The following is a 25,654-nucleotide window of genomic DNA, read 5'->3' as shown; positions in this document are numbered from 1 at the left end:
CCAGGGTTTATGTTAGCCGGTAATTGACGACTTTTGGCCGATCCTGTCATACACTCCGATTTCGCACTTTTGCACCATTCTCTCACTCTTTGCGTGCATGCATCTGCTGCTGAGGAGAGAGCGAGAGAGGAGGCTATTGTTGATTGCTACGATGGAGGACTTTTTCATTTAATTAAAACAAAAGTTTGAGAGTATGCTCATAGTGTAAAGTTTACAAGGGGAATGTCCTCTGCATGGAAACGTTTTAATATTGTAGTGGACAAAGATGAGAAGAACGTTGGCGAGAACAAATGCAGGCTACTGTACAACTCCCTATAGGATGCTTTTGGAACTTTACTTTTTTTTTTGATCATGCATTTATTGTATTGTTATTGTATATCATTGTTATTATTGTAGGCATATTAATTAATCTAAACCAGTTATTTAAATATTCAAAATAGGTTAGGCTTCATTCTGTTGAGCCATTTTCTCTGGCCATATTAAGTTTAAACTAATGCGTTTGCAGCAATATAATATCCTGCTAGTATTTTCCCTAGAAACAGTGGCTCGACTTGCTTTTGATAATACCTTAAAGTTTAGAAACTTTTGTGAAGGTGTGGAGTAGTGTGGTTATTAGGCTACTATACTGCAGGCCTGATATGAAGGCAGTGCACACCGGCGCTCCAACTGACTCCGACAGTTGAATTTGAGGTGAGGAAGAATGTTTAAAGCCTACCAGAGTTACTGATAATGGAATTTTATATCCTAATGCTATAAATTAACAATCAATAAGCCCTGACTAATCCCCAGGGTTTGTAAGACACTGGGTTGATAATTAGGCAAGGACTCAGCTTTCTGTTAAAGGTCTGTTCAGTTTATTCAGAGAATGTTCTGGAGGTCCAAATGACAAAGATGTTCATTGTATCCTCTCTCCGCTTACGCACACACATCCACACCCAAAAGTAGATAACCTATGCACACACATACGCACAGACAGTAGGTGAACACTATCTCTTCCTAGACCTGCTACCACTGTGCCAGCACTGCCTGTTCCTTTCCCCATAGATTAGGAGAACATTGAAGGCTCCTCCCGGTATCTCTAAAACACACACACACCTCTCCCTTTCCAGCCTCTACTAGACCTTTATGAGACTAACGTTCAGTACATTAATTATCCATGCTACATAACTACTAATTAATGATGGATTATTGATTCATTTACCCTTATTTGATAATTCTCTTATCAGTTACTCATAACGTAGAAATATTCTGATCGAAAATGTATGAATTTGCCCCCTTCTGTACGCCTATATGTGTATAGCAGACGCACTAGTATCTGACAAGGATAAAGAAATATGTCAGTGTTGTAACATGTCGCCGGCAAATCGCTCTCTCTGGGGCTAGGCCTAAGTTTCTCTTCCTTTGTATGCATGTACATGCATACATGCATGTATTTTTTTTTACTATTTTCTACAATGTAGAATAAAGAAAAACCCTGGAATGAGTACGTGTGTCAACTTTTGAAAGGAAGTGAGTGATACATACATACCGTACGTATGTATGTATCACTCACTTCCTTTCAAAAGTTGACATACGTACTCATTCCAGGGTTTTTCTTTATTCTACAATGTAGAAAATAGTAAAAAAAAATACATACATCTCAAAAAAATAAAGGGAACACTAAAATAACACATCCTAGATCTGAATGAATGAAATAATCTTAAATACTTTTTTCTTTACATAGTTGAATGTGCTGACAACAAAATCACACAAAAATAATCAATGGAAATCCAATTTATCAACCCATGGAGGTCTGGATTTGGAGTCACACTCAAAATTAAAGTGGAAAACCACACTACAGGCTGATCCAACATTGATGTAATGTCCTTAAAACAAGTCAAAATGAGGCTCAGTACTGTGTGTGGCCTCCACGTGCCTGTATGAACTCCCTACAACGCCTGGGCATGCCCCTGATGAGGTGGCGGATGGTCTCCTGAGGGATCTCCTCCCAGACCTGGACTAAAATCATCCGCCAACTCCTGGACAGTCTGTGGTGCAACGTGGCGTTGGTGGATGGAGCGAGACATGATGTCCCAGATGTGCTCAATTGGATTAAGGTCTGGGGAACGGGCGGGCCAGTCCATAGCATCAATGCCTTCCTCTTGCAGGAACTGCTGACACACTCCAGCCACATGAGGTCTAGCATTGTCTTGCATTAGGAGGAACTCAGGGCCAACCGCACCAGCATATGGTCTCACAAGGGGTCTGAGGATCTCATCTCAGTACCTAATGGCAGTCAGGCTACCTCTGGCGAGCACATGGAGGGCTGTGCGGCCCCCCAAAGAAATGCCACCCACACCATGACTGACCCACCGCCAAACCGGTCATGCTGGAGGATGTTGCAGGCAGCAGAACGTTCTCCACGGCGTCTCCAGACTCTGTCACGTGCTCAGTGTGAACCTGCTTTCATCTGTGAAGAGCACAGGGCGCCAGTGGCGAATTTGCCAATCTTGGTGTTCTCTGGCAAATGCCAAACGTCCTGCACGGTGTTGGCCTGTAAGCTTCTTAAGTGGACAGTTTGATTTCACAGAAGTGTGATTGACTTGGAGTTACATTGTGTTTAAGTGTTCCCTTTATTTTTTTGAGCAGTATATATATATATATATATAATACACACACACACATGTAGTGTAGTAACCACTGTGTGTGTGTGTGAACCAAAGAAAGTGTTTTAAAATCAAAATATATTTTATATTTGAGATTCTTCAAAGTGGCCACACTTTGCCTTGCTGACAACTTTGCACCCTCTTGGCATTTTCTCAACCAGCTTCATGAGGTAGTCACCTGGATTGCATTTCAATTACCGGGTGTGCCTTGTTAAACATTTAAATTTGTGGAATTTCTTACCTTCTTAATGCGTTTGAGACAATCAGCTGTGTTGTGACAAGATAGGGTTGGTATAGAGAAAATAGCTCTATTTGGTAAAAGACCAAGTCCATATTATGGCAAGAACAGCTCAAATAAGCAAAGAGAAACGACAGTCCATCATTGCGTGAATCAGGCCTTCATGGTCGATTTGCTGCAAAGAAACCACAACTAAAGGACACCAATAATAAGAAGAGACTTGCTTAGGCCAAGAAACACAGGCAATGGACATTAGACCACTAGAAATCTGTCCTTTGTTCTGATGAGCTCAAATTTGAGATTTTTGGTTCCTGGACACTTGTCCGGTGCCAGAAAACCCTTGTAGCCAGACTACACAAATGGCCAGCACAGCAATGCTCAACGCAGGGATGTGATTGGCACAATTTTTTGTTTGTTATAAAGGGGATAAAATAAATACAAGGTACAGTTACTTCTCTGATAAATCTACACTGAACAAACATAAAATGCAACCATTTAAAAGATTTTACAAAGTTACAGTTCATAAGGAAAATCGGTCAATTGAAAAAAATGTATTAGGCCCTAATCTATGGATTTCACATGACTGGGAACACATATGCATCTTTTGGTCACAAATAGATAAAAAAGGTAGGGGCGTGGATCAGAAAACCAGTCAGTATCTAGTGTGAACACCATTTGCCTCATGCAACGCACCATCTCCTTTGAATAGAATTGATCAAGCTGTTGATTGTGGCCTGTGTAATGTTGTCCCACTCCTCTTCAATGGCTGTCCGAAGTTAATACACGTCGATCCAGAGCATCCCAAACATGCTCAATGGGTGATTATGTCTGAGTATGCAGGCTATGGAAGAACTGGGACATTTTCAGCTTCCAGGATTTGTGTACAGATCCTTGCAACATGGGGCCGTGCATTATCATGCTGAAACATGAGGTGATGGTGGTGGGTGAATGGCACGGCAATGGGCCTCAGGATCTCATCAAGGTATTTCTGTGCATTCAAATTGTCATCAATAAAATGCAATTGTGTTGGTTGTCCGTAGCTTATGCCTGCCCATACTCCCACCGCCACCATGGGGCACTCTGTTCACAACATTGACATCAGCATACCGGTCGCCCACACACTGCCATCTGCCCTGTACAGTTGAAACTGGGATTCATCCGTGAATAGCACACTTCTCCAGTGTGCCAGAGGCCATCAAAGCTGAGCATTTGCCCACTGAAGTGAGTTACAACACGGAACTGCAGTCAGGTCAAAACAACGATGAAGACGAGCACGCAGATTAGTTTCCCTGCAGCAGTTTGACAGTTTGTGCAGAAATTCTTTAGTTGTGCAAACCCACAGTTTCATTAGCTGCCCGGGTGGCTGGTCTCAGACGATCCTGCAGGTGAAGAAGCTGGATGTGGAGGTCCTGGGCTGGCCTGGTTATATATCATCTGTGGCGTTGAGGCCGGTTGGACGTACTACCAAATTCTTTAAAACGATATTGAAGTCAGTTTATGGTAGAGAAATTAACATTCAATTCTCTAGCAACAGCTGTGGTGGACATTCATGCAGTCAGTATGCCAATTGCAGCAGGTAACCTAGTGGTTAGAGCATTGGGCCAGTAACCGAAAGGTTGCTAGATCGAATCCCCGAGCTGACAAGGTAAAAATCTGTCGTTCTGCCCCTGAACAAGGCAGTTTGTTCTGAAAAAGAATTTGTTCTTAACTGACTTGCCTAGTTAAATAAAGGTTAAAAAAATTAAATAATTGCATGCTCCCTCAAAACTTGAGACATCTGTGGCATTGTGTTGTGCAACAAAACTGCACATTATAGAGTGGCCTTTTATTGTCCCCAACACAAGGTACACCTGTGTAATGACCATGCCGTTTAATCAGCTTCTTAATATGCCACACCTGCCAGGTTTATGGATTATCTTGGTAAAGGAGAAATGCTCACTAACTGGGATGTAAACAAATTTGTGCACAAAATGTGAGCGAATTAAGCTTTGTGTGTGTAGGGAACATTTCTGGGATCTTTTATTTCAGCTCATGGGACCAACACCTTACATGTTGGTTTATATTTTTGTACAGTATAAAACACCACTGAATGGAATGAAGTCCTCATGTTAACTCTACCACCGGCCCAAAATACCCCTCTCCCCCTGCCCTGCGCCAAAGAACCCCCTCCTTGCTTCTCTTCCTAGTAATACGCCGCTGCCCAGCACTTCTCCCCAAACTAGAATCCCACTCTCTCCCCGGGTGGCTGTGTGTGTGGTGTTCCTGTACCTGCAGGAATGGAATAAAGTCCTCTTGTTCCAGGTAATTACAGCCAGGTTTGGCCAAGAGGTGTACAAACTTAGACACGTCGTCATGACAGGTCTGCAGCATTCTGGGAAGGAAAGAGGGAACATATGGTTTCAGGGTTTTTCAGGGTCTCGCTCTCTCCCTATTTTCTCTCTCCATCAGAGAACACTTCAGAGAGAGTCTGAAATCATTCACCTCTGAAGTGGCAGTGCGGGTTAATACATTCTGAAATTAGGATTCTGAATTGACGCTGGGTCACGTGTTACAGCAGTGATGATGACATAATGGAACTTTCTTTTTTGAACCCCCTCAGAGCCATGAGGTAATGTCAGAGGCCATTCCACTCCAATTCTCTAGAGACTCACACATGATTAAAAAACAGTACGCTTACAACACACAACCAAGAGAACAGTCCAGTAGAGTACAGTACATCTTAATTTCTCCAAGAGAAACAGTGCCTTCGGAAAGTATTCAGACGCATTTATTTTTTCCACATTTGTGACACCACCTGGATTCGGTCTTATGCAGCAACATTTGAAATTCTGTTTTTTTCATTGGATACAAGTAGAGACTCAGAGCTACAAAATGGTATATCATACACCGCATTTGAGGAAACAATGAGAAAGTAATTCTGCTTTGAAAGTTGGCCAACTTGTAAACTCTCTTTTGAGAAAACTGTCTTTCAATGTTTAGGTACTGCTGTTGGAGAGCCCTTCTTTGTCTACACCCATTCAGCATTGTTCACACCCTCTCACGCATTAGCCCCACCCATCTCTTTAAGGGTTGATCCAACCGTTCTGTACTAACTTGCCAGCAACATCCAGACATCTAAGAGAGCGAGAACAGCTCACTGAATATTACTCGCCCTAGCAGAGCCGCTAAGCTGTTATGTTATCCCGAGCGTTGTTGACTGCAACTGTGCTATCAGATTGTCCATTCGTAAATACAGAGTGTTTCGCGTTCAGAGCGCACACACACACACTGGATGCTCTGGCCAATAAGTAGGGTTGATCCGAAAGCTGTGACCTCACAACGACAGTCAAGCACTCAAGCTAACTGGCTAACATTGGCTAGCTACTTCCAGACACAATGAGAGAACTCCCCACACTGACCATTTTACTCACCCTAGCAGAGCCGGTTAGGCTGTTGTTATCCAGAGCGTTGGTGACTAACTGTGCTGCTGGCAACAATTGAATTACGCTTTGTTGATGTTTACTGACACCGGACATAGGCAACGGGTGGTGAGCGTTCAACAATTCATCAGTTATTCTGCACTCTGGCACACTAAGACGAGAGTCTTTTGTTAAGAAATGTAGCTAGATAGCTAGCTAGGTAAACAATGAATCCCAACGCATAACGTAACGATAGTTAGCGAGCCAGCCAACAGTACATTAACTTGAAATGAAAATACTTTGTCAAAATTAGAAACGCGTAATATCTGAAAATGTAGCTAGCTGGACTATCTTACCCTTGGTCTGAAATCGGAGTAGATAGCCAGAGCGAATTTACCAGCTAGTACGTCTAGCAACAGTTGCAGTGACATTCTATTGAAATTGATACTTGCATGGAGTCTTTTAAGACAAGTATCTAGCTAGCTAAACAATGGACCATCAAATCAAATTTTATTTTATCACATACACATGGTTAGTAGATGTTAATGCGAGTGTAGCGAAATGCGTGTGACCATGCAGTAATATCTAACAAGTAATCTAACAATTTCACAACAACTACCTTACACACACACACACACACGTAAAGGATGAATAAGAATATGTACATATAAATATATGGATGAGCGATGGCCGTGCGGCATAGGCAAGATGCCGTAGATGGTATAGAGAACAGAATATACATATGAGATGAGTAATGTAGGGTATGTAAACATTATATAAAGTGGCATTGTTTAAAGTGACTAGTAATACATTTATTACATCCAATTTAATTATTAAAGTGGCTAGAGATTTGAGTAAGCATGTTGGCAGCAGCCACTCAATGTTAGTGATGGCTGTTTAACAGTCTGATGGCCTAGAGATAGAAGCTGTTTTTCAGTCTCTCGGTCCCAGCTTTGATGCACCTGTACTGACCTCGCCTTCTGGATGATTCCGGGGTGAACAGACAGTGGCTCGGGTGGTTGTTGTCCTTGATGATCTTTTTGGCCTTCCTGTGACATCGGGTGGTGTAGGTGTCCTGGAGGGCAGGTAGTTTGCCCCCGGTGATGCGTTGTGCAGACCTCACTACCCTCTGGAGAGTCTTACGGTTGTGGGCGGAGCAGTTGCCATAACAGGCGGTGATACACAATCGAGAGCATGTCGGGCTGTATCTGTAAAAGTTCTTCACTTCTTCACCACGCTGTCTGTGTAGGTGGACCGTTTCAGTTTGTCCATAATGTGTACGCCGAGGAACTTAAAACTAGAGGTCGACCGATTAATCGGAATGGCCGATTAATTAGGGCCGATTTCAAGTTTTCATAACAATCGGAACTCGGTATTTTTGGACGCCGATATGCAAGTCAGTTAAGAACACATTCTTATTTTCAATGACGGCCTAGGAACGGTGGGTTAACTGCCTTGTTCAGGGGCAAAACAACAGATTTTTACCTTGTCAGCTCGGGGATTCAATCTTGCAACCTTACGGTTAACTAGTCCAACGCTCTAACCACCTGCTTTACATTGCACTCCACAAGGAGCCAGCCTGTTATGCGAATACAGTAAGAAGCCAAGGTAAGTTGCTAGCTAGCATTAAACTTAACTTATAAAAAACAAATCAATCATAATCACTAGTTAACTACACATGGTTGATGATATTACTAGTTTATCTAGCCTGTCCTGCGTTGCATATAATCGCTTAGGTACACGTTGCTCCAACCATAAACATCAATGCCTTTCTTAAAAATCAATACACGAGTATATTTTTTTAAACCTGCATATTTAGTTAATATTGCCTGCTAACATGAATTTCTTTTAACTATGGAAAATGTGTCACTTCTCTTGCAAACAGAGTCAGGGTATATGCAGCAGTTTGGGCCCCCTGGCTCGTTGCGAACTGTGAAGACTATTTCTTCCTAACAAAGACAGCCTACTTCGCCAAACTTTAGCAAAAGCGAATTTGCGAAAAAAGCACAATCGTTGCACGACTGTACCTAACCATAAACATCAATGCCTTTCTTAAAATCAATACACAGAAGTATATATTTTTAAACCTGCATATTTAGCTAAAAGAAATCCAGGTTAGCAGGCAATATTAACCAGGTGAAATTGTGTCATTTTGTGTTCATTGCAAGCAGTCAGGGTATATGCAACAGTTTGGGCAGCCTGGCTCGTTGCGAACTAATTTTCCCGAATTTTACGTAATTATGACATAACATTGAAGTTTACAGGAATATTTAGACTTAGGGATGCCACCCGTTAGATAAAATACGGAACGGTTCCGTATTTCACTGGCAGGAAAATGTTTTGTTTTCGAGATGATAGTTTCCGGATTCGGCCATATTAATGACCTAAGGCTCGTATTTCTGTGTGTTATTATGTTATAATTAAGTCTATGATTTGATAGAGCAGACTGACTGAGCGGTGGTAGGCAGCAGCAGGCTCGTAAGCGTTCATTCAAACAGATTTGCCAGCAGCCCTTCGCAATGCATTGCGCTGTTTATGACTTCAAGCCTGTCAACTCCCAAGATTAGGCTGGTGTAACCGATGTGAAATGGCTAGCTAGTAGCCGGGTGCGCGCTAATAGCGTTTCAAACGTCACTCGCTCTGAGACTTGGAGTAGTTTTTCCTCTTGCTCTACATGGGTAACGCTGCTTCGAGGGTGGCTGTTGTCGATGTGTTCCTGGTTCGAGCCCAGGTAGGAGCGAGGAGAGGGACGGAAGCTAAACTGTTACACTGGCAATAACATAGTGCCTATAAGAACATCCAATAGTCAAAGGTATATGAAATACAAATCGTAGAGAGAGAAATAGTCCTATAATAACTACAACCTAAAACTTCTTACCTGGGAATATTGAAGACTCATGTTAAAAAGGAACCACAAGCTTTCATATGTTCTCATGTTCAGAGCAAGGAACTTAAACGTTAGCTTTCTTACATGGCACATATTGCACTTTTACTTTCTTCTCCAACCAAATTTAAACCAAATTGAATATGTTTCATTTATTTGAGGCTAAATTTATTTCATGTATTATATTAAGTTAAAATAAGTGTTCATTCAGTATTGTTGTAAATTGTCATTATTACAAAAAATAATAATAAATAAATTACAAAAAAAAAATGTTTTTCAAAATCGGCATCGGCTTTTTTGAGGTCCTCCAATAAATCGGTATCGGCGTTGAAAAATCATAAAATCGGTCGACCTCTACTTAAAACGTTCCACCTTCTCCACTACTGTCCCGTCGATGTGGATAGGGGGGTGCTCACTCTGCTGTTTCCTGAAGTCCACAATCATCTCTTTTGTTTTGTTTACGTTGAGTGTGAGGTTATTTTCCTGACACCACACTCCGAGGGCCCTCACCTACTCCCTGTAGGCCGTCTCATCGTTGTTGGTAATCAAGCCTACCACTGTAGTGTCGTCTGCAAACTTGATGGTTGAGTTGGAGGGCATGCATGGCCACACAGTGATGGGTGAACAGGGAGTACACAGGAGAGGGCTGAGAACCCACCCTTGTGGGGCCCCAGTGTTGAGGATCATCGGGGTGGAGATGTTTTCCACCCTCAGCACCTGGGGGTGGCCCGTCAGAAAGTCCAGGACCTAGTTGCACAGGGCAGGGTCAAGACACAGGGATTCAAGCTTAATGACGAGTTTGGAGGGTATTGGTGTTAAATGCTGAACTGTAATTGATGAACAGCATTCTTACATAGGTATTTATCTTGTCCAGATGGGTTAGGGCAGTGTGCAGTGTGATTGCATTGTCTGTGGACCTATTGGGGCGGTAAGCAAATTGGAGTGGGTCTAGGTTTTCAGGTAGGGTGGAGGTGATATGATCCTTGACTTGTCTCTCAAAGCACTTCATGATGACGGAAGTGAGTGCTACGGGGCGATAGTCATTTAGCTCAGTTACCTTAGCTTTCTTGGGAACAGGAACAATGGTGGCCCTCTTGAACCATGTGGGAACAGCAGACTGGGATAGGGATTAATTGAATATGTCCATAAACACACCAGCAAGCTGGTCTGCGCATGCTCTTAGGACGTGGGTAGGGATGCCGTCTGGGCCGGCAGCCTTGCGAGGGTTAACACATTTAAATGTTTTACTAACGTTGGCTGCGGTGAAGGAGAGCCCGCAGGTTTTGGTAGTGGGCCACGTCATTGGCACCGTTTTGTCCTCAAAGCGAGCAAAGAAGGAGTTTAGTTTATCTGGGAGCAAGACATCGGTGTCCGTGACAGGGCTGGTTTTCTTTTTGTAATCCGTGATTGACTGTAGACCCTGCCACATATGACTCGTGTCTGAGCCGTTGAATTGCGACTCTACTTCGTCTCTATACTGACGTTTAGCTTGTTTGATTGCCTTGCGGAGGGAATAGCTACACTGTTTGTATTCGGTCATGTTTCCGGTCGCCTTGCCATGACTAAAAGCAGTGGTTTGCGCTTTCAGTTTTGTGCGAATGCTGCCATCAATCCACGGTCTCTGTTTGGGGAAGGTTTTAATAGTCACCGTGGGTACATCACCACCAACGCACTTGCTAATAAACTCGCTCACCAAATCAGCGTATACATCAATGTTGTTGTCTGAGGCAATCCGAAACATATCCCAGTCCACGTGATCGTAGCAATCTTGACGCGTGGAATCAGATTGGTCGGACCAGCGTTGAACAAACCTGAGCACGGGCGTTTCCTGTTTTAGTTTCTGTCTATAGGCTGGGAGCAACAAAATTGAGCCGTGGTCAGATTTGCCAAAAGGAGGGCGAGGGAGGGCTTTGTATGCGTCGTGGAAGTTAGAGTAGCAATGATCAAGAATGCTGCCAGCCCGGGTCGCGCATTCGATATGCTGAAATTTTAAGGAGCCTTGTTTTCAGATTAGCTTTGTTAAAAATCACAAGCTACAATAAATGCAGCCTCGGGATATGTGGTTTCCAGTTTACATAGAGTCCAAGGAAGTTCTTTAAATTTTATTCCATAATCACAACACATGACGTTACTACCCTGCATGAATCTGCAGGTAGCTAACCAACCAGTTCTATAGCTATAACTAGTCAAGCAAATGTGTCTGATATACAAATAATAAGATCATACACAAAGTTAGCTAGCGACCCAGACAGCTAACATTAGCTAGCTAACAGCATACTTGAAATGAAACATTCTGTCAAAATTAGAAACATGTAATATCTGAAAATGTAGCTAGCTAGACTATCTTACCCATATACATCATGGTTGGACACGAATCCTGTCTGATGCAATGTATGGTTTCCCTTAGTTTGAAGATGTAATCAAGACTGGTGTTTTCTCCATCTCCTTAGCTATCATACTCAAATTCCACTGATTTCAAAACTCGGTCCCCCAGAAAGTGAAGAGCATACACAATGTTAGCTAGCGAGACAGCCAGCTAACATAAGCTAGTTAACAGTACACTTTAACTTGACATTAGATTTATGCAGTTTTACTACTAGATATATAAAAAATAAAAGTGCCGTTCAACACAATTACCTAGACATACTGACCAGCTCCAATAGACAGAGGCGTGCTATATGGCAGACCAATCCAAACTCATCTCTTGGCATGTCCAGCCTACTCATTATCTCAGGCAATCATGGCTAGCGGGAAGGTTGCTCACTTTTTCTGTGACTAAACCAACTAGGCTCGTGCATCTTGTTTCCATTGATCATCCTTGAGATGTTTCTACAACATAATTGGAGTCCACCTGTGGTAAATTCAATTGATTGGACGTGATTTGGAAAGGCAAACACCTGTCTATATAAAGGTCCCACAGTTGACAGTGCATGTCAGAGCAAAAACCAAGCCATGAGGTCGAAGTAATTGTCCATAGGCACAGATCTGGGGAAGGGTACCAAAACACTTCTGCAGCATTGAAGGTCCCCAAGAACACAGTGGTCTCCATTATTATTTAAATCAGGGGGAAAGGGCCTTGGTCAGGGAGGTGTGCAAGAACCTGATGGGCACTATGACAGAAGTCCAGAATTCCTCTGTGGAGATGGAGGAGAACCATCAGGCCTTCACGGTAGAGTTGCCAGACGGAAGCCACTCCTCAGTAAAAGGCACATGACAATCCGCTTGGAGTTTGCCAAAAGGCACCTAAATACTCTCCGACCAGGAGAAACAAGATTCTCTGGTCTGAATAAAGCAAGATTGAACTCTTTGGCCTGAAAGCCAAGCGCTACGTCTGGAGGGATCCTGGCACCATCCCTACGGTGAAGCATGGTAGAGGCAGCATCATGCTGTGGGGATGTTTTTCAGTAGAGGGACTGGGAGACTAGTCAGGATCGAGGCAAAAATGAATGGAGCAAAGTACAGAGAGATCCTTGATAAAATCCTGCTCCAGAGTGCTCAGGACCTCAGACTGGGGCGAAGGTTCACCCTCCAACAAGACAACGACCCTAAGCACACAGCCAAGCCAACGCAGGAGTGGCTTCAGACAAGTCTCTGAATGTCCTTGAGTGGCCCAGCCAGAGCCCATACTTGAACCCGATAGAACAACTCTGGAGAGAACTGAAAATACCTGTGCAGCATCGCTCCCCATCCAACCCGACAGAGCTTGAGAGGATCTGCAGAGAAGAACGAGAGAAACTCCCCAAATACAGGTGTGCGAAGCTTGTAACGTCATATCCAAGAAGACTCAAGGCTGTAATCACTGCCAAAAGTTCTTCAACAAAGTACTGAGTAAAGGGTTTGAATACTTATGTAAATGTGATATCATTTATTATTATTTAGATAAATTAAACATTTCTAAAACCATTTTTTTCTTTGTCATTTTGGGGTATTGTGTGTAGATTGATGACGGAAAAAAACTATTTAATACATTTTAGAATAAGGCTGTAACCTAACAAAATGTAGAAAAAGTCAAGGGGTCTGAATACTTTCCGAATGCACTGTACATGTAAACATTTCAAGTGTTTGTTTTTCAACCGTTTTATTTGCTATGAAAAAAATAGGACAAAATATTATTGGAAGACCAGTTCTGTGTACTCTTTGCTTAAGCTTTGACCATCACATGTGGCTACTGGTAGTTGTTTACAAGAGACTAATCGGACTATGGGTTGTGATAGTAGCTCTGTGGGGTCGGCTGGCTGGGTACAAGAGCCATTGTCTTACTTTCTCCACATGGCCACAAACTTGTGAACGGACACGAAGCCCGTCCTATCGCCTCCAGCCGAATTGAACAATGGAGCTTTCCAGTAGAGCGGACACTCGCACGCCTGGAGGGGGATAAGGGGGAGGGAGGGAGAAATAAGCGATTTAGACAAGTGTCCTCTTCTGTGCAGTTGAATGTCAGTTCACTTAACTATCCTTGACCGCTCACACGTAATAGAACTGTGTCAAACAAAATATTGTCCAGCTACACTCTTTAAGGGTTCAACATTATCCTCCATCAGGGTGAACTAAATGTTATTTTGTTTTACAGTGCTTTTTTGATTTTCTCTCTCCACCTTACAGCTGTCAGTCACTCTGCTCTGATTCCAACTAAAAACGTTTAATCCAGTCGTCAAAATGTGACACAGCGATTCCCTGGGCTGTTAGTGACACAGCAGGGGTTCGAGTTGGGCTGCCTGGGATGACTGGCTTTGACCTGAAGAGGATTCGATTTGGATTGAAAATGTCAATAAAGTGCCCATCTCCCACAGATAATAGTGGTGTTTCCCCTCAAAGACCTCCCTGAGGTAACCTGGCTGACGTTTCTTTCTCAACTCAGGTTCCCCCACAGGTCAGTGGTCACATACCTGGGGGGGGGCAGAAATAATATTTTCATGGGTTAAGAGAGAGAGAGAAAAACCACGTCTGAGCTGCAAACCTTCACTAAAGCCAGGGGCTAATTGCACTAACGAAAACAAATTTGCTGGGTGGCTGTGGAGCCTTGGCGCTACAAATCACCTTCTCACCTTGGCAACCTTCCCCATGTCCTCAATGGTGGCCCTTTCATTGGGGAATTGGGAAAATATTTTCTCGATCTTAGCAATGAGGCCGTCGATGTTGAGGTTGGCTTTGGGCCGCCCCCGCGGAAAGTAGAACTTTGGAATGCTTTCACTCAGCGCCGTGGGAACAGGCGCCTCGCTCTTCACCTGGGCCTGAGGAGAAACAGACAGGACAGAAATAGCCTGTGTTAGCATCAGTGGCTAACAGTATCTAACATTTAGGATCCACCGACACTAGCGCTGGCTAAAGTAAGCAAAGGCTACCTAGTCCTAATAAAGTAATCCACCACTGGCCCCGCCTCCATCTGCTTCATTAGGAAAACGACTCCCCCCATCCTTCAACCAATTAACTAATGGCTTTCAATAAAGTTGTGTCAAGTGATGTTGGAATGTTCAAAAACACACCATTTACACTAAGAGACATTCTGGCAGGCACCAACCACCAGGATAGACTTCTACACAGAAGTCTACATCGAAAAAGCAACAGATGAATGGAATTACGTATCAAATTATCTGAATGAAAGCAGTGAATAATGTATGCTACGATCCAAGAATAATTGACAGCAGTGATCCATGTTTCAAATGCAAAGCTGTAAAATACAGCCTAGTGCATGACCTGAGATCAACACACAGAATGGTAAGTGAAAATGCTCTAGAAATGGTTGATCCAATGAATCATCTCCTGACAAGAGAGGCACAGTGCCATCAGAAAGTATTCACACCCATTGACATTTTCCAAATGTTATGTTACAGCCTGAATTTAGAATTTGTGTCACTGGCCTACACACAACACCCCATAATGTCAATGAGGAATTATGTTTTAATTCATTAAAAATGAAAAGCTGAAATGTCTTGAGTAAATATGTATTGAACCCCTTTCTTATGGCAAGCCTAAATAAGTTCAGGAGTAAAAATGTGCTTAACAAGTCACATAATAAGTAGCATGTACTCACTGTGTTTAACATGATTCATGTTAAATGACTACCACATCTCTGTACCCCCACACATACAATTATCTCCAAGGTCCCACAGTCAAGCAGTGAATTTCAAACACAGATTCAACCACAAAGACCAGGGAGGTTTTCTAGTGCCTTGCAAAGAAGGGCACCCATTTGTAGAAAGAAAATAAAAATGCAAAAATTGAATATCCCTTTAACCATGGTGAAGATATTACTTACACTTTGGATGACATACATACATACAACACGTGTATACACACACATACATACAACACGTGTATACACACACACACATGTGTATATATACATACACACACACACACACACACACACACACACATACACACATACATACACACATACACACACACACATACATATATATATATATATACACACATATATATATATATACACACACACACACACACACACACACACACACACACACACATATACATGGAAATCCAATTTATCAACCCATGGAGGTCTGGATTTGGAGTCACACAAAATTAAAGTGGAAAACCACACTACAGGCTGATCCAACTTCGATGTAAAGTCCTTAAAACAAGTCAAAATGAGGCTCAGTTGTGTGGCGCCTCCACGTGCCTGTATGACCTCCCTACAACGCCTGGGCATGCCCCTGATGAGGTGGCGGATGGTCTCCTGAGGGATCTCCTCCCAGACCTGGACTAAAGCATCCGCCAACTCCTGGACAGTCAGTGATGGTGTGCCACCCCACACCATGACTGACCCACCGCCAAACCGGTCATGCTGTAGGATGTTGCAGGCAGCAGAACGTTCTCCACGGCGTCTCCAGACTCTGTCACGTTTGTCACATGTGCCCAGTGTGACCCTGCTTTCATCTGTGAAGAGCACAGGGCGCCAGTGGCAAATTTGCCAATCTTGGTGTTCTCTGGCAAATGCCAAACATCCTGCACGGTGTTGGGCTATAAGCACAACCCCCACCTGTGGACGTCGGGCCCTCAAACCACCCTCATGGAGTCTGTTTCTGACCGTTTGAGCAGACATGCACATTTGTGGCCTGCTGGAGGTCATTTTGCAGGGCTCTGGCAGTGCTCCTCCTGCTCCTCCTTGCACAAAGGCGGAGGTAGCGGTCCTGCTGCTGGGTTGTTGCCCTCCTACGGCCTCCTCCACGTCTCCTGATGTACTGGCCTGTCTCCTGGTAGCGCCTCCATGCTCTGGACACTACGCTGACAGACACAGCAAACCTTCTTGCCACAGCTCGCATTGATGTGCCATCCTGGATGAGCTGCACTACCTGAGCCACTTGTGTGGGTTGTAGACTCCGTCTCATGCTACCACTAGAGTGAAAGCACCGCCAGCATTCAAAGTTACCAAAACATCAGCCAGGAAGCATAGGAACTGAGACATGCATTTTTCTGGATATTTTTGTTGTTATTCTGTCTCTCACTGTTCAAATAAACCTAGCATTAAAATTATAGACTGATCCTTTCTTTATCAGTGGGCAAACGTACAAAATCAGCAGGGGATCAAATACTTTTCCCCCCGTGTGTGTGTAATATCTATAAGCATCCTGTTTGCAATAGGGCACTAAAGTAAAACTGCAAAAAATGTGACAGAAATTAACATTATGACCTGAACACATTTGAGTACCACCCTTCATATTTTCAAGCATGGTGATGGCTGCATCTGTCCAGTGATCCTGCCGACCAAGGCCGGGTCTGAGGAGCTATTTGGCGTAGCAGCTAGCATAGAAGACCTGACTACAGAACAGGACCTCTGAAGAACAGTTTGCAGTTCTCCCAGGGTCAGCTCGATGAGGTGATACAAGAGAACGGCAAGATGACAGCAATCTGGAAGTCATTGAGAGAGAGCATCAGTTCTGTGTGTGAATCAATGATAACAATGACGGATAAATCTGAATATCGAGGGACAATCGAGGCGAAACGTGGTCATGGGCAGAATCCCCCACGAGACCTTGACGGAGTCTGAGGACAAAGTGAGGGAAATGATCTACACTCAGCAAAAAAAAAAAAAGAAATGTTCTCTCACTATCAACTGCGTTTATTTTCAGCAAACTTAACATGTGTAAATATTTAACAAGAATCAACAGAGATAAACTGAACAAGTTCCACAGACCTGTGACTAACAGAAATTGAATAATGTGTCCCTGAACAAAGGGGGGGGTTCAAAAATCAAAAGTAACAGATACTAAGTACTGCAGTGCATCGCCTCATGGACTGCACCAGTTTTGCCAGTTCTTGCTGTGAGACGTTACCCCACTCTTCAACCAAGGCACCTGCAAGTTCCCGGACATTTCTGGGGAGGAGAAGGCCCTAGCCCTCACCCTCCGATCCAACAGGTCCCAGACGTGCTCAATGGGATTGAGATCCGGGTTCTTTGCTGGCCATGGCAAAACACTGACATTCCTGTCTTGCAGGAAATCACGTACAGAAAGAGCAGTATGGCTGGTGACATTCTCATGCTGGAGGGTCATGTCAGGATGAGCCTGCAGGTCGGGTACCACATGAGGGAGGAGGTCTTCCCTGTAACGCACAGCGTTGAGATTGCCTGCAATGACAACGAGCTCAGTCCGATGATGCTGTGACACACCTCCCCAGACCATGACGGACCCTCCACCTCAAAAGCGATCCCGCTCTAGAGTACAGGCCTTGGCGTAACGCTCATTCCTTTGACGATAAACGCAAATCCGACCATCACACCTGGTGAGACAAAACCGCAACTCGTCAGAGAAGAGCACTTTTTGCCAGTCCCGTCTGGTCCAGCGACGGTGGGTTTGTGCACATAGGAAACGTTGTTGCCTGTGATGTCTGGTGAGGACCTGCTTACAACAGGCCTAAAATCCCTCAGTCTAGCCTCTCTCAGCCTATTGCGGACAGTCTGAGCACTGATGGAGGGATTGTGCGTTCCTGATGTAGCTCGGGCAGTTGTTGTTGCCATCCTGTACCTGTCCAGCAGGTGTGATGTTCAGATGTACCGATCCTGTGCAGGTGTTACACGTGGTCTGCCACTGCGAGGACGATCAGCTGTCAGTCCTGTCTCCCTGTAGCGCTGTCTTAGGCGTCTCAGTATGGATATTGCAATTTATTGCCTTGGCCACATCTGCAGTCCTCATGCCTAAGACACATTCATGCAGATGAGCAGGGACCATGGGCACCTTTCTTTTGGTGTTTTTCCAGAGTCAGTAGAATTCCTCTTTAGTGTCCTACATTTTCATAACTGTGACCTTAATTGCCTACCGTCTGTAAGCTGTTAGTGTCTTAACGACCGTTCCACACGTGCATGTTCATTAATTGTTTATGGTTCATTGAACCATGGGAAACAGTGTTTAAACCCTTTACAATGAAGATCTGTGAAGTTATTTGGATTTTTACGAATTATCTTTGAAAGACAGGGTCCTGAAAAAGGGACGTTTCTTTTTTTGCTGAGTTTATAAGAACTTGAAGATGGACCACAGGAAGATTGAGGTGGAGCGCGCACACAGGACTGGAAAACGTACCACCAGCCCAGGTGACAGGCCCAGGGCGATAGTGGTCAAGTTCCTGAGGTTCAAGGACAAGGTAGCTAAGAACTTGAGAGGAACGTATATTTTCCTCAATGAGGACATCCTGAAGCTGTGCGCCAGAAGAGGAAAGAACTTATCCCAGCGATGAAAGCTACGGAGCACGTGGGGACATGACAGGCTCATTGTCCACCCTTCCCGCTTGGAAGGGATGAGAGAGCTAACCATATGGGTTCGTAGCACACACACCAACTTATTAATGGAATGCTGAATGTATATATTTTTTCTCTTGCTTCGTTTGCAATACAAGGACATAACATCTATAGAAGACACAAACAATTATGGGCAAGGTGTTGCCCTATTATTTCAGAGCTATATCCCTGTAATGCTTAGAGAAGATTGTATGTCAAGTAGAGGTCGACCGATTAATCGGAATGGCCGATTAATTAGGGCCAATTTCAAGTTCATAACAATCGTAAGTTGCTAGCTAGCATTAAACTTCTTATAAAAAACGATCAATCTTAACATAATCACTAGTTAAACTAGTAATATCATCAACCATGTGTAGTTATCTAACGTGTCCTGCGTTGCATATAATCGATGCGGTGCCTGTTAATTTCTCATCGAATCACAGCCTATTTCGACAAACGGGTGATGATTTAACAAGCGCATTTGCGGAAAAAAAGCACTGTCGTTGCACCAATGTACCTAACCATAAACATCAATGCCTTTCTTTAAAATCAATACACAAGTATATCTTTTTAAACCTGCATATTTAGTTAATATTGCCTGCTAACATGAAATTGTGTCACTGCTCTTGCGTTCATTGCCTGGCTCGTTGCGAACTAATTTGCCAGAATTTTACGTAATTATGAGATAACATTGAAGGTTGTGCAATGTAACAGGAATATTTAGACATAGGGATGCCACCCGTTAGATAAAATACGGACTGGTTCTGTATTTCACTGAAAGAAAAAAACGTTTTGTTTTCGAGATTATAGTTTCCGGATTTGACCATATTAATGACCTAAGGCTCGTATTTCTGTGTGTTTATTATATTATAATTAAGTCTATGATTTGATAGAGCAGTCTGACTGAGCGGTGGTAGGCACTAGCAGGCTGGTAAGCATTCATTCAAACAGCACTTTCGTGCTGATGTGAAATGGCTAGCTAGTTAGCGGGTGCGGGCTTATAGCGTTTCAAACGTCACTCACTCAGACTTGGAGTAGTTGTTCCCCTTGCTCTACATGGGTAACGCTGCTTCGAGGGTGGCTGTTGTTGATGTGTTCCTGGTTCGAGCCCAGGTAGGAGCGAGGAGAGGGACGGAAGCTATACTGTTACACTGGCAATACTAAAGTGCCTATAAGAACATCCAATAGTCAAAGGTATATGAAATACAAATCGTATAGAGAAATAGTCCTATAATTCCTATAATAACTACAACCTAAAACTTCTTACCTGGGAATATTGAAGACTCATGTTAAAAGGAACCACCAGCTTTCATATGTTCTGAGCAAGGCACTTAAACGTTAGCTTTCTTACATGGCACTTTTACTTTCTTCTCCAACACTTTGTTTTTGCATTATTTAAAACCAAATTGAACATGTTTCATTTATTTGAGGCTAAATTTATTTCATGTATTATATTAAGTTAAAATAAGTGTTCATCCAGTATTGTTGTAATTGTCATTATTACAAATAAAAAAAATAAAGTATTTATTAAATCGGCGGATTAATCGGTATCGACTTTGGGTCCTTCAATAATCGGAGGCGAAAAATCATAATCGGTCGAACCTCTAATGTCAAGTATTATTGAAGTGTTGTGGTTGCAGGTTCACTTGGCACATCTGAAGCTTTTTCTTTTGGGGTGTTGCTATCGGCCACCAAGTGCTAACAGTCAGTATATAAATAATGCGTGTGAAATGCTTGATAGTGTATGTGATGTAAACAGAGAGGTCTACTTTCTTGGGAACCTGAATATTGACTGGTTTTCATCAAGCTGTCCGCTCGAGGAAACTTCTCACTGTAACCAGTGCCTGTAATCTGGTTCAGGTTATTAATCAATCTACCAGGGTGCTTACAAGCACTATAGGAACAAGATCATCCACATGTATTGATCACATTTTTACTAATACTGTAGAACATGTTCTAAAGCTGGATGCAGTAGTGTGGCTATAGCCAGGAAAGCCAAAGTTCCAAAAGCTGGGCCTAAAATACTGTATAAGAGATCACACAAAAGATTTTGCTGTGACTCTTATGTGGATGATAAAATATTTGTTGGTCTGATGTGATTAATAAGGCGCATCCAGACGCTGCACTTGATGAATTTATGAAATTGCTTCTTCCAATTATTGATGAACATGCACCTGTTAAGAAACTGACTGTTAAAACTGTTAAAGGCTCCATGGATTGATGAGAAAATGTTAAAACTGTATGGTTGAAAGAGATGGGGCAAAAGGAGTGGCTAAAAAGTCTGGCTGAACATCTGACTGGCTGACTTACTGCAAATTGAGAAATGATGTGACTAAACTCAAAAAAGAAGAAGAAACTATATTTTGAAGCCAATATCAATTATATAAAGAATTATGGGATTTTTTTTTAAAGTACTTTAAATGAAATTATGGGCAGAAAGACAAATTCAACTCCATCTTTTATCGAATCAGATGGCTTATTCATCACAAAAACGATTTGATGTTGCCAATTATTTTTATGATTACTTCATTGGCAAAGTGGGCAAACGTAGGAAGGAAACGCTAACAATGAATCATCGTATTCATGCATAAAAAAAAATTAATAATAATGAAAGAAAAGCACTGCAAGTTTGAATGTTTTCAAGTTAGTGTGGGGGAAGTGGAAAATGTTTTGTTATTGATCAATATTGACAAACCTCCTGGCATTGACAACTTAGATGGAAAGCTACTGAGGATGGTATCCGACTCTATAGCCACTCCTATCTGTCATATCTTTAATCTGAGCTTGGAGGGAAGCCAAAGTAATTCCACTACCCAAGAGTGGTAAAGTGGCCTTCACTGGTTCTAAAAGCAGACCTATAAGCTGCTGCCAGCTCTTGGCAAACTTTTTGAAAATAATTGTGTTTGACAAAATACAATGCAATTTCTGTGTAAACAAATGAACAGACTTTCAGCATGCTTATAGAGAAGGGAACACAATATGTACTGCACTGACACAAATAACTGATGATTGGTTGAAAGAAATTGATAATAACATTGTGGGAGCTGTACTGTTAGATTTCAGTGCAACCTTTGATATCATTGACCATAACCGGTTGTTGTGTTATGGCTTTTCAACCGCTTCCATATTGTGGATTCAGAGATATCTAATAGAACAAGTTCTTTTATTTTTTTTATTTTATTTTTTTTAAATGGAAGCTTCTCTATACCCTCTACTCTTTTCTAGTTTTACCAATGACCTGCAACTGGCATTAAACAAATAAAAATGTATTTGTCACATGCGCCGAATACAACAGGTGTAGAACGTACAGCGAAATACTTACGCCTTTAACCAACAATGCATTTTAGAAAAAAAAATACCTACAAAAATAAATAAAATAAATAATTAAAGAGCAGCAGTAAAATAACAATAGTGAGGCTATATACAGGGGGTACCGGTACAGAGTCAATGTGCGGGGACACTCAACTGTGGGACCTTATATAGACATGTGTGCCTTTCCAAATCATGTCCAATCAATTGAATTTACCACAGGTGGACTCCAATCAAGTTGTAGAAGAATTTCAAGGATGATGAATGGAAACAGGATGCACCTGAGCTCATAGCAAAGGGTCTGTTTAAGGTATGTTTTTTTATGTTTAATACATTTGCTAAACTTTCTAAAACGTGTGTTCGCGTTGTCATTATGGGGTATTGTCAAGGGGTCCAAATACTTTCCAAATGCACTGTATACTTAGTTTTACCTGCATTCAATACTAATTTCAGGTCAATAAAGATTTTCTCCAATACAATAAAGGCAGACTGTAGTTCAGATAGAGCCTGGTCAACTGTGGGGGCAATAGCATACACAACACTATCATTGGCATGCAAGTGAATGTTACGTTTTCTTTTTTACAGACAAATCGATATTGCTAATATAAACAGTCAAAAGTACAGGACCCAAAATCGACCCCTGTGGGACACCTTTCCAGGAAACCTGATTTAACACCATCAGTAGATATACATTGAGTTCTGTCAAGTAATTGATAAACCAGTTACATGCAGCCTAGACCAATTGAGGAAAGCCTCTGAATTAGCAGTGAGTGAGCAACAGTATCGAAAGCCTTTGACAGGTCAATGAAGAGGGCAGCACCAAGTTGCCTTTATCCATACAGTTAACCACATAATGTAGAACTAGGGATGCAGCAGTGAGCGCCATGACCTGGTCTAAAACCCAACTGATGTACATTTAGAATTAATCAAGGATTTTAATATTTTAGCTAGACAAAGTTTAGAAATAGGGCAATAATGATTTGGGGGGGGGGTAGATGGGCCCCCTTCCAAACCTTAGGGATAGTCCCAGATATAATCGTCAGGTTAAAACTATGGGTTAATGATTCGTCAAATCAGGGGGGCAGAGAGCTGCAGCAAAAATGGATCAAGCATATCAGCCCCCCAGTGGATGTTTTTAAAACAATATTAAGCAAGGCATCTAGCGCATCATAGATAGTAAATTGTTGAAATGAAAACAAAGATTCAAGAAGTTGACGGGTTAACCGTTGAGTCAGCTAGAGGCTGGCAGACGGAAGAGCAGTCGATTGACTGACCAGGGTAAATTAAACCAAAGTTTCACTAAAATAAAAAGCTTGTCGAGATAAAATGATTAAAAGCATCACTTATCCCATTCTTCTTAGTTATGATGCCAGAGTCTGACAGAACTTGCTTAGGCAGGGAAGAGGAATATACACTGAGTTGCTTACCAAAATGACAAATGTTCCTGAGTTACAGTTTTGACTTAAATCTGCTTGAAAATCTATGGCAAGGCTTGAAAATGGCTGTCTAGCAATGATCAACAACCAACTTGACAGAGCTTGAAGAATTTTTTTAAGAATAATCTGCAAATATTGTACAATCCAGGTGTGCAAAGTTCTAAGAGACTTACCCAGAAAGACTCACAGCTGTAAATCGCTGCCAAAGGTGATTCTAACATGTATTGACTCAGGGGGTTGAATACTTAAGTAATCAAGATAGTGTTTATTTTTTTTTATATACATTTTTACATAATGGGTGGGTGTCAATAGTTCAATAATCAAAATATTATTTGACAATATCATATCGTAATATTATGCTTGCGCTAGTTGGCTGAACCTGCAACAAAATTCCCTTCATAGCTTGTTCTCCATCTTCTAGAACAGGGAGTCAATTTATGTTCAACACATTTCATTCTATGACTAATTAAAACTTGTTTTCTCATGGCTCTCTTGTCCCTCTGTAGCAGACATATGGTGAACAATATGTTTGGAACATCGAATCACAGAATCTCAGTATCGAATCGCAATACATATAGTATCGCGATAATATCATAACGTGAGGCCCCTGGCAATTTCCTGCCCTACTAGAGAGGTAGGTAGGTAATGGTAGACCTAAGTTTATGTAGACCAATTAGAGAGATAGGTAGACCGGAGTTGATGTAGCCCAACCAAAGAGGTAGGTATTGGTAGACCTAAGTTTATGACCAGACAGGTAAGTAAGTACTGGTAGATATTAGTAGATCTAAGTTTGTAGCCCAACTAAAGCGGTAGGTAGGTATTGGCTGCCCTAAATTTATATAGACTAGCCCAATTAATGAACAATACAAGAAGCAAAGCCCAAGAAAGTGAAGATGGCAAATTTCTTTTTTATTTTACCTTTATTTAACTAGGCAAGTCAGTTAAGAATAAATTATTATTTTTCAATGACGGCCTAGGAACAGTGGGTTAAATGCCTTGTTCAGGGGCAGAACGACAGATTTGTACCTTGTCAGCTCGGGGACTTGAACTTGCAACCTTTCGGTTACTAGTTCAACGCTCTAACAACTAGGCTACCCTGCCATCCCATATCAATGGGATTTGTAACATTTCAGTCATTCAACAGAAAACTATGGATTTTAAGGTTAAGAAGGTAATCAACAAGGAGTAAGTAGCCTGTTATTTTGGCAAAATAGAGATTATCTACATGCTAAAGGAAAAACGGACAAGACAGCGTGGCCTATTCTAAACATCCCTGAAATAACAAATTGGCAAACGTAATCAGTTTGTAAACAACAAGTAGTTAACTATGCCTAATAGCAGAGTAAAAAAAAGAGATCAGAGAGCTCTAATGTAGGTGTGTGTGTGTGTGTTTTGTTCTGCTTGTGTACGAGTGTAATCTGGCAACCAGAGATAACCAGCATGTCTCTGAAAGCAAAGTCAGGAGACAGCCACCCAGAGAGATAGGACAGGAGCCATCTTGGCTGGGCCTGAATGCCAGACCCTGATTAGAGAACAGCAGTTCATAGCAGGCATTGCTTATTTCACGTTAGTTTATTATCTATTTCACTTGCTTTTGCAATGTAAACACATTTCCCATGCCAATAAAGCCCTGTGAATTGAGTGAGTGAGAGTGTCAAACTTTTAACGTTCAGCATTGTTCAAGAGATTGGTGCTTTGCTTATGTCATAGGGTACAACCAGACTCAACATTGTTCTACTCTGAATCTGTGGGGATCAATACTCCTAAAACCTAAATGTTATTCCAAAGTGCCTGCTGCAACGTCAGTAACATAAAACCCAAAGCATGTCAGAGCTTGGGCACAGCTGTTTGTGTGTGTGTGTCCCTACGCTGTTTCCACCGAAGACAGAATGACAGTTGTCTGCTCCTAGGCTCATAATGGCTGAGCTGTGTGTGTTATTTAAGCAATAAGGCACGAGGTGGTATGGTATATGGCCTTAGCTGTGGTATATTGGCCATATACCACAAA

The 25,654-nt window shown here is 42.3% G+C and overlaps 1 protein-coding gene across 6 annotated transcripts in view; it reads right to left on the bottom strand.

The window, feature by feature from the left end:
- The window catches only part of ppp2r3b (protein phosphatase 2, regulatory subunit B'', beta), a 65,198-nt gene that overhangs the window by 9,756 nt on the left and 29,788 nt on the right, over positions 1-25,654 (bottom strand). For all 6 annotated transcript variants that reach the window (XM_014163834.2, XM_014163832.2, XM_014163835.2 and 3 more), the window contains 3 exons: positions 14,211-14,396; positions 13,426-13,529; positions 5,152-5,254 (listed from right to left, as the gene is read on the bottom strand). In XM_014163834.2, the coding sequence (XP_014019309.1) occupies positions 5,152-5,254; positions 13,426-13,529; positions 14,211-14,396 (393 nt within the window). The remainder of the gene's footprint in view (positions 1-5,151; positions 5,255-13,425; positions 13,530-14,210; positions 14,397-25,654) is intronic.

Source organism: Salmo salar, chromosome ssa21 (genome assembly GCF_905237065.1).
Source record: "Salmo salar chromosome ssa21, Ssal_v3.1, whole genome shotgun sequence".
Lineage (NCBI taxonomy): Eukaryota > Metazoa > Chordata > Actinopteri > Salmoniformes > Salmonidae > Salmo > Salmo salar.
The sequence above is the reverse complement of the archived record's forward strand: the minus strand, read 5'-3'. Positions and strand labels throughout refer to the sequence as shown.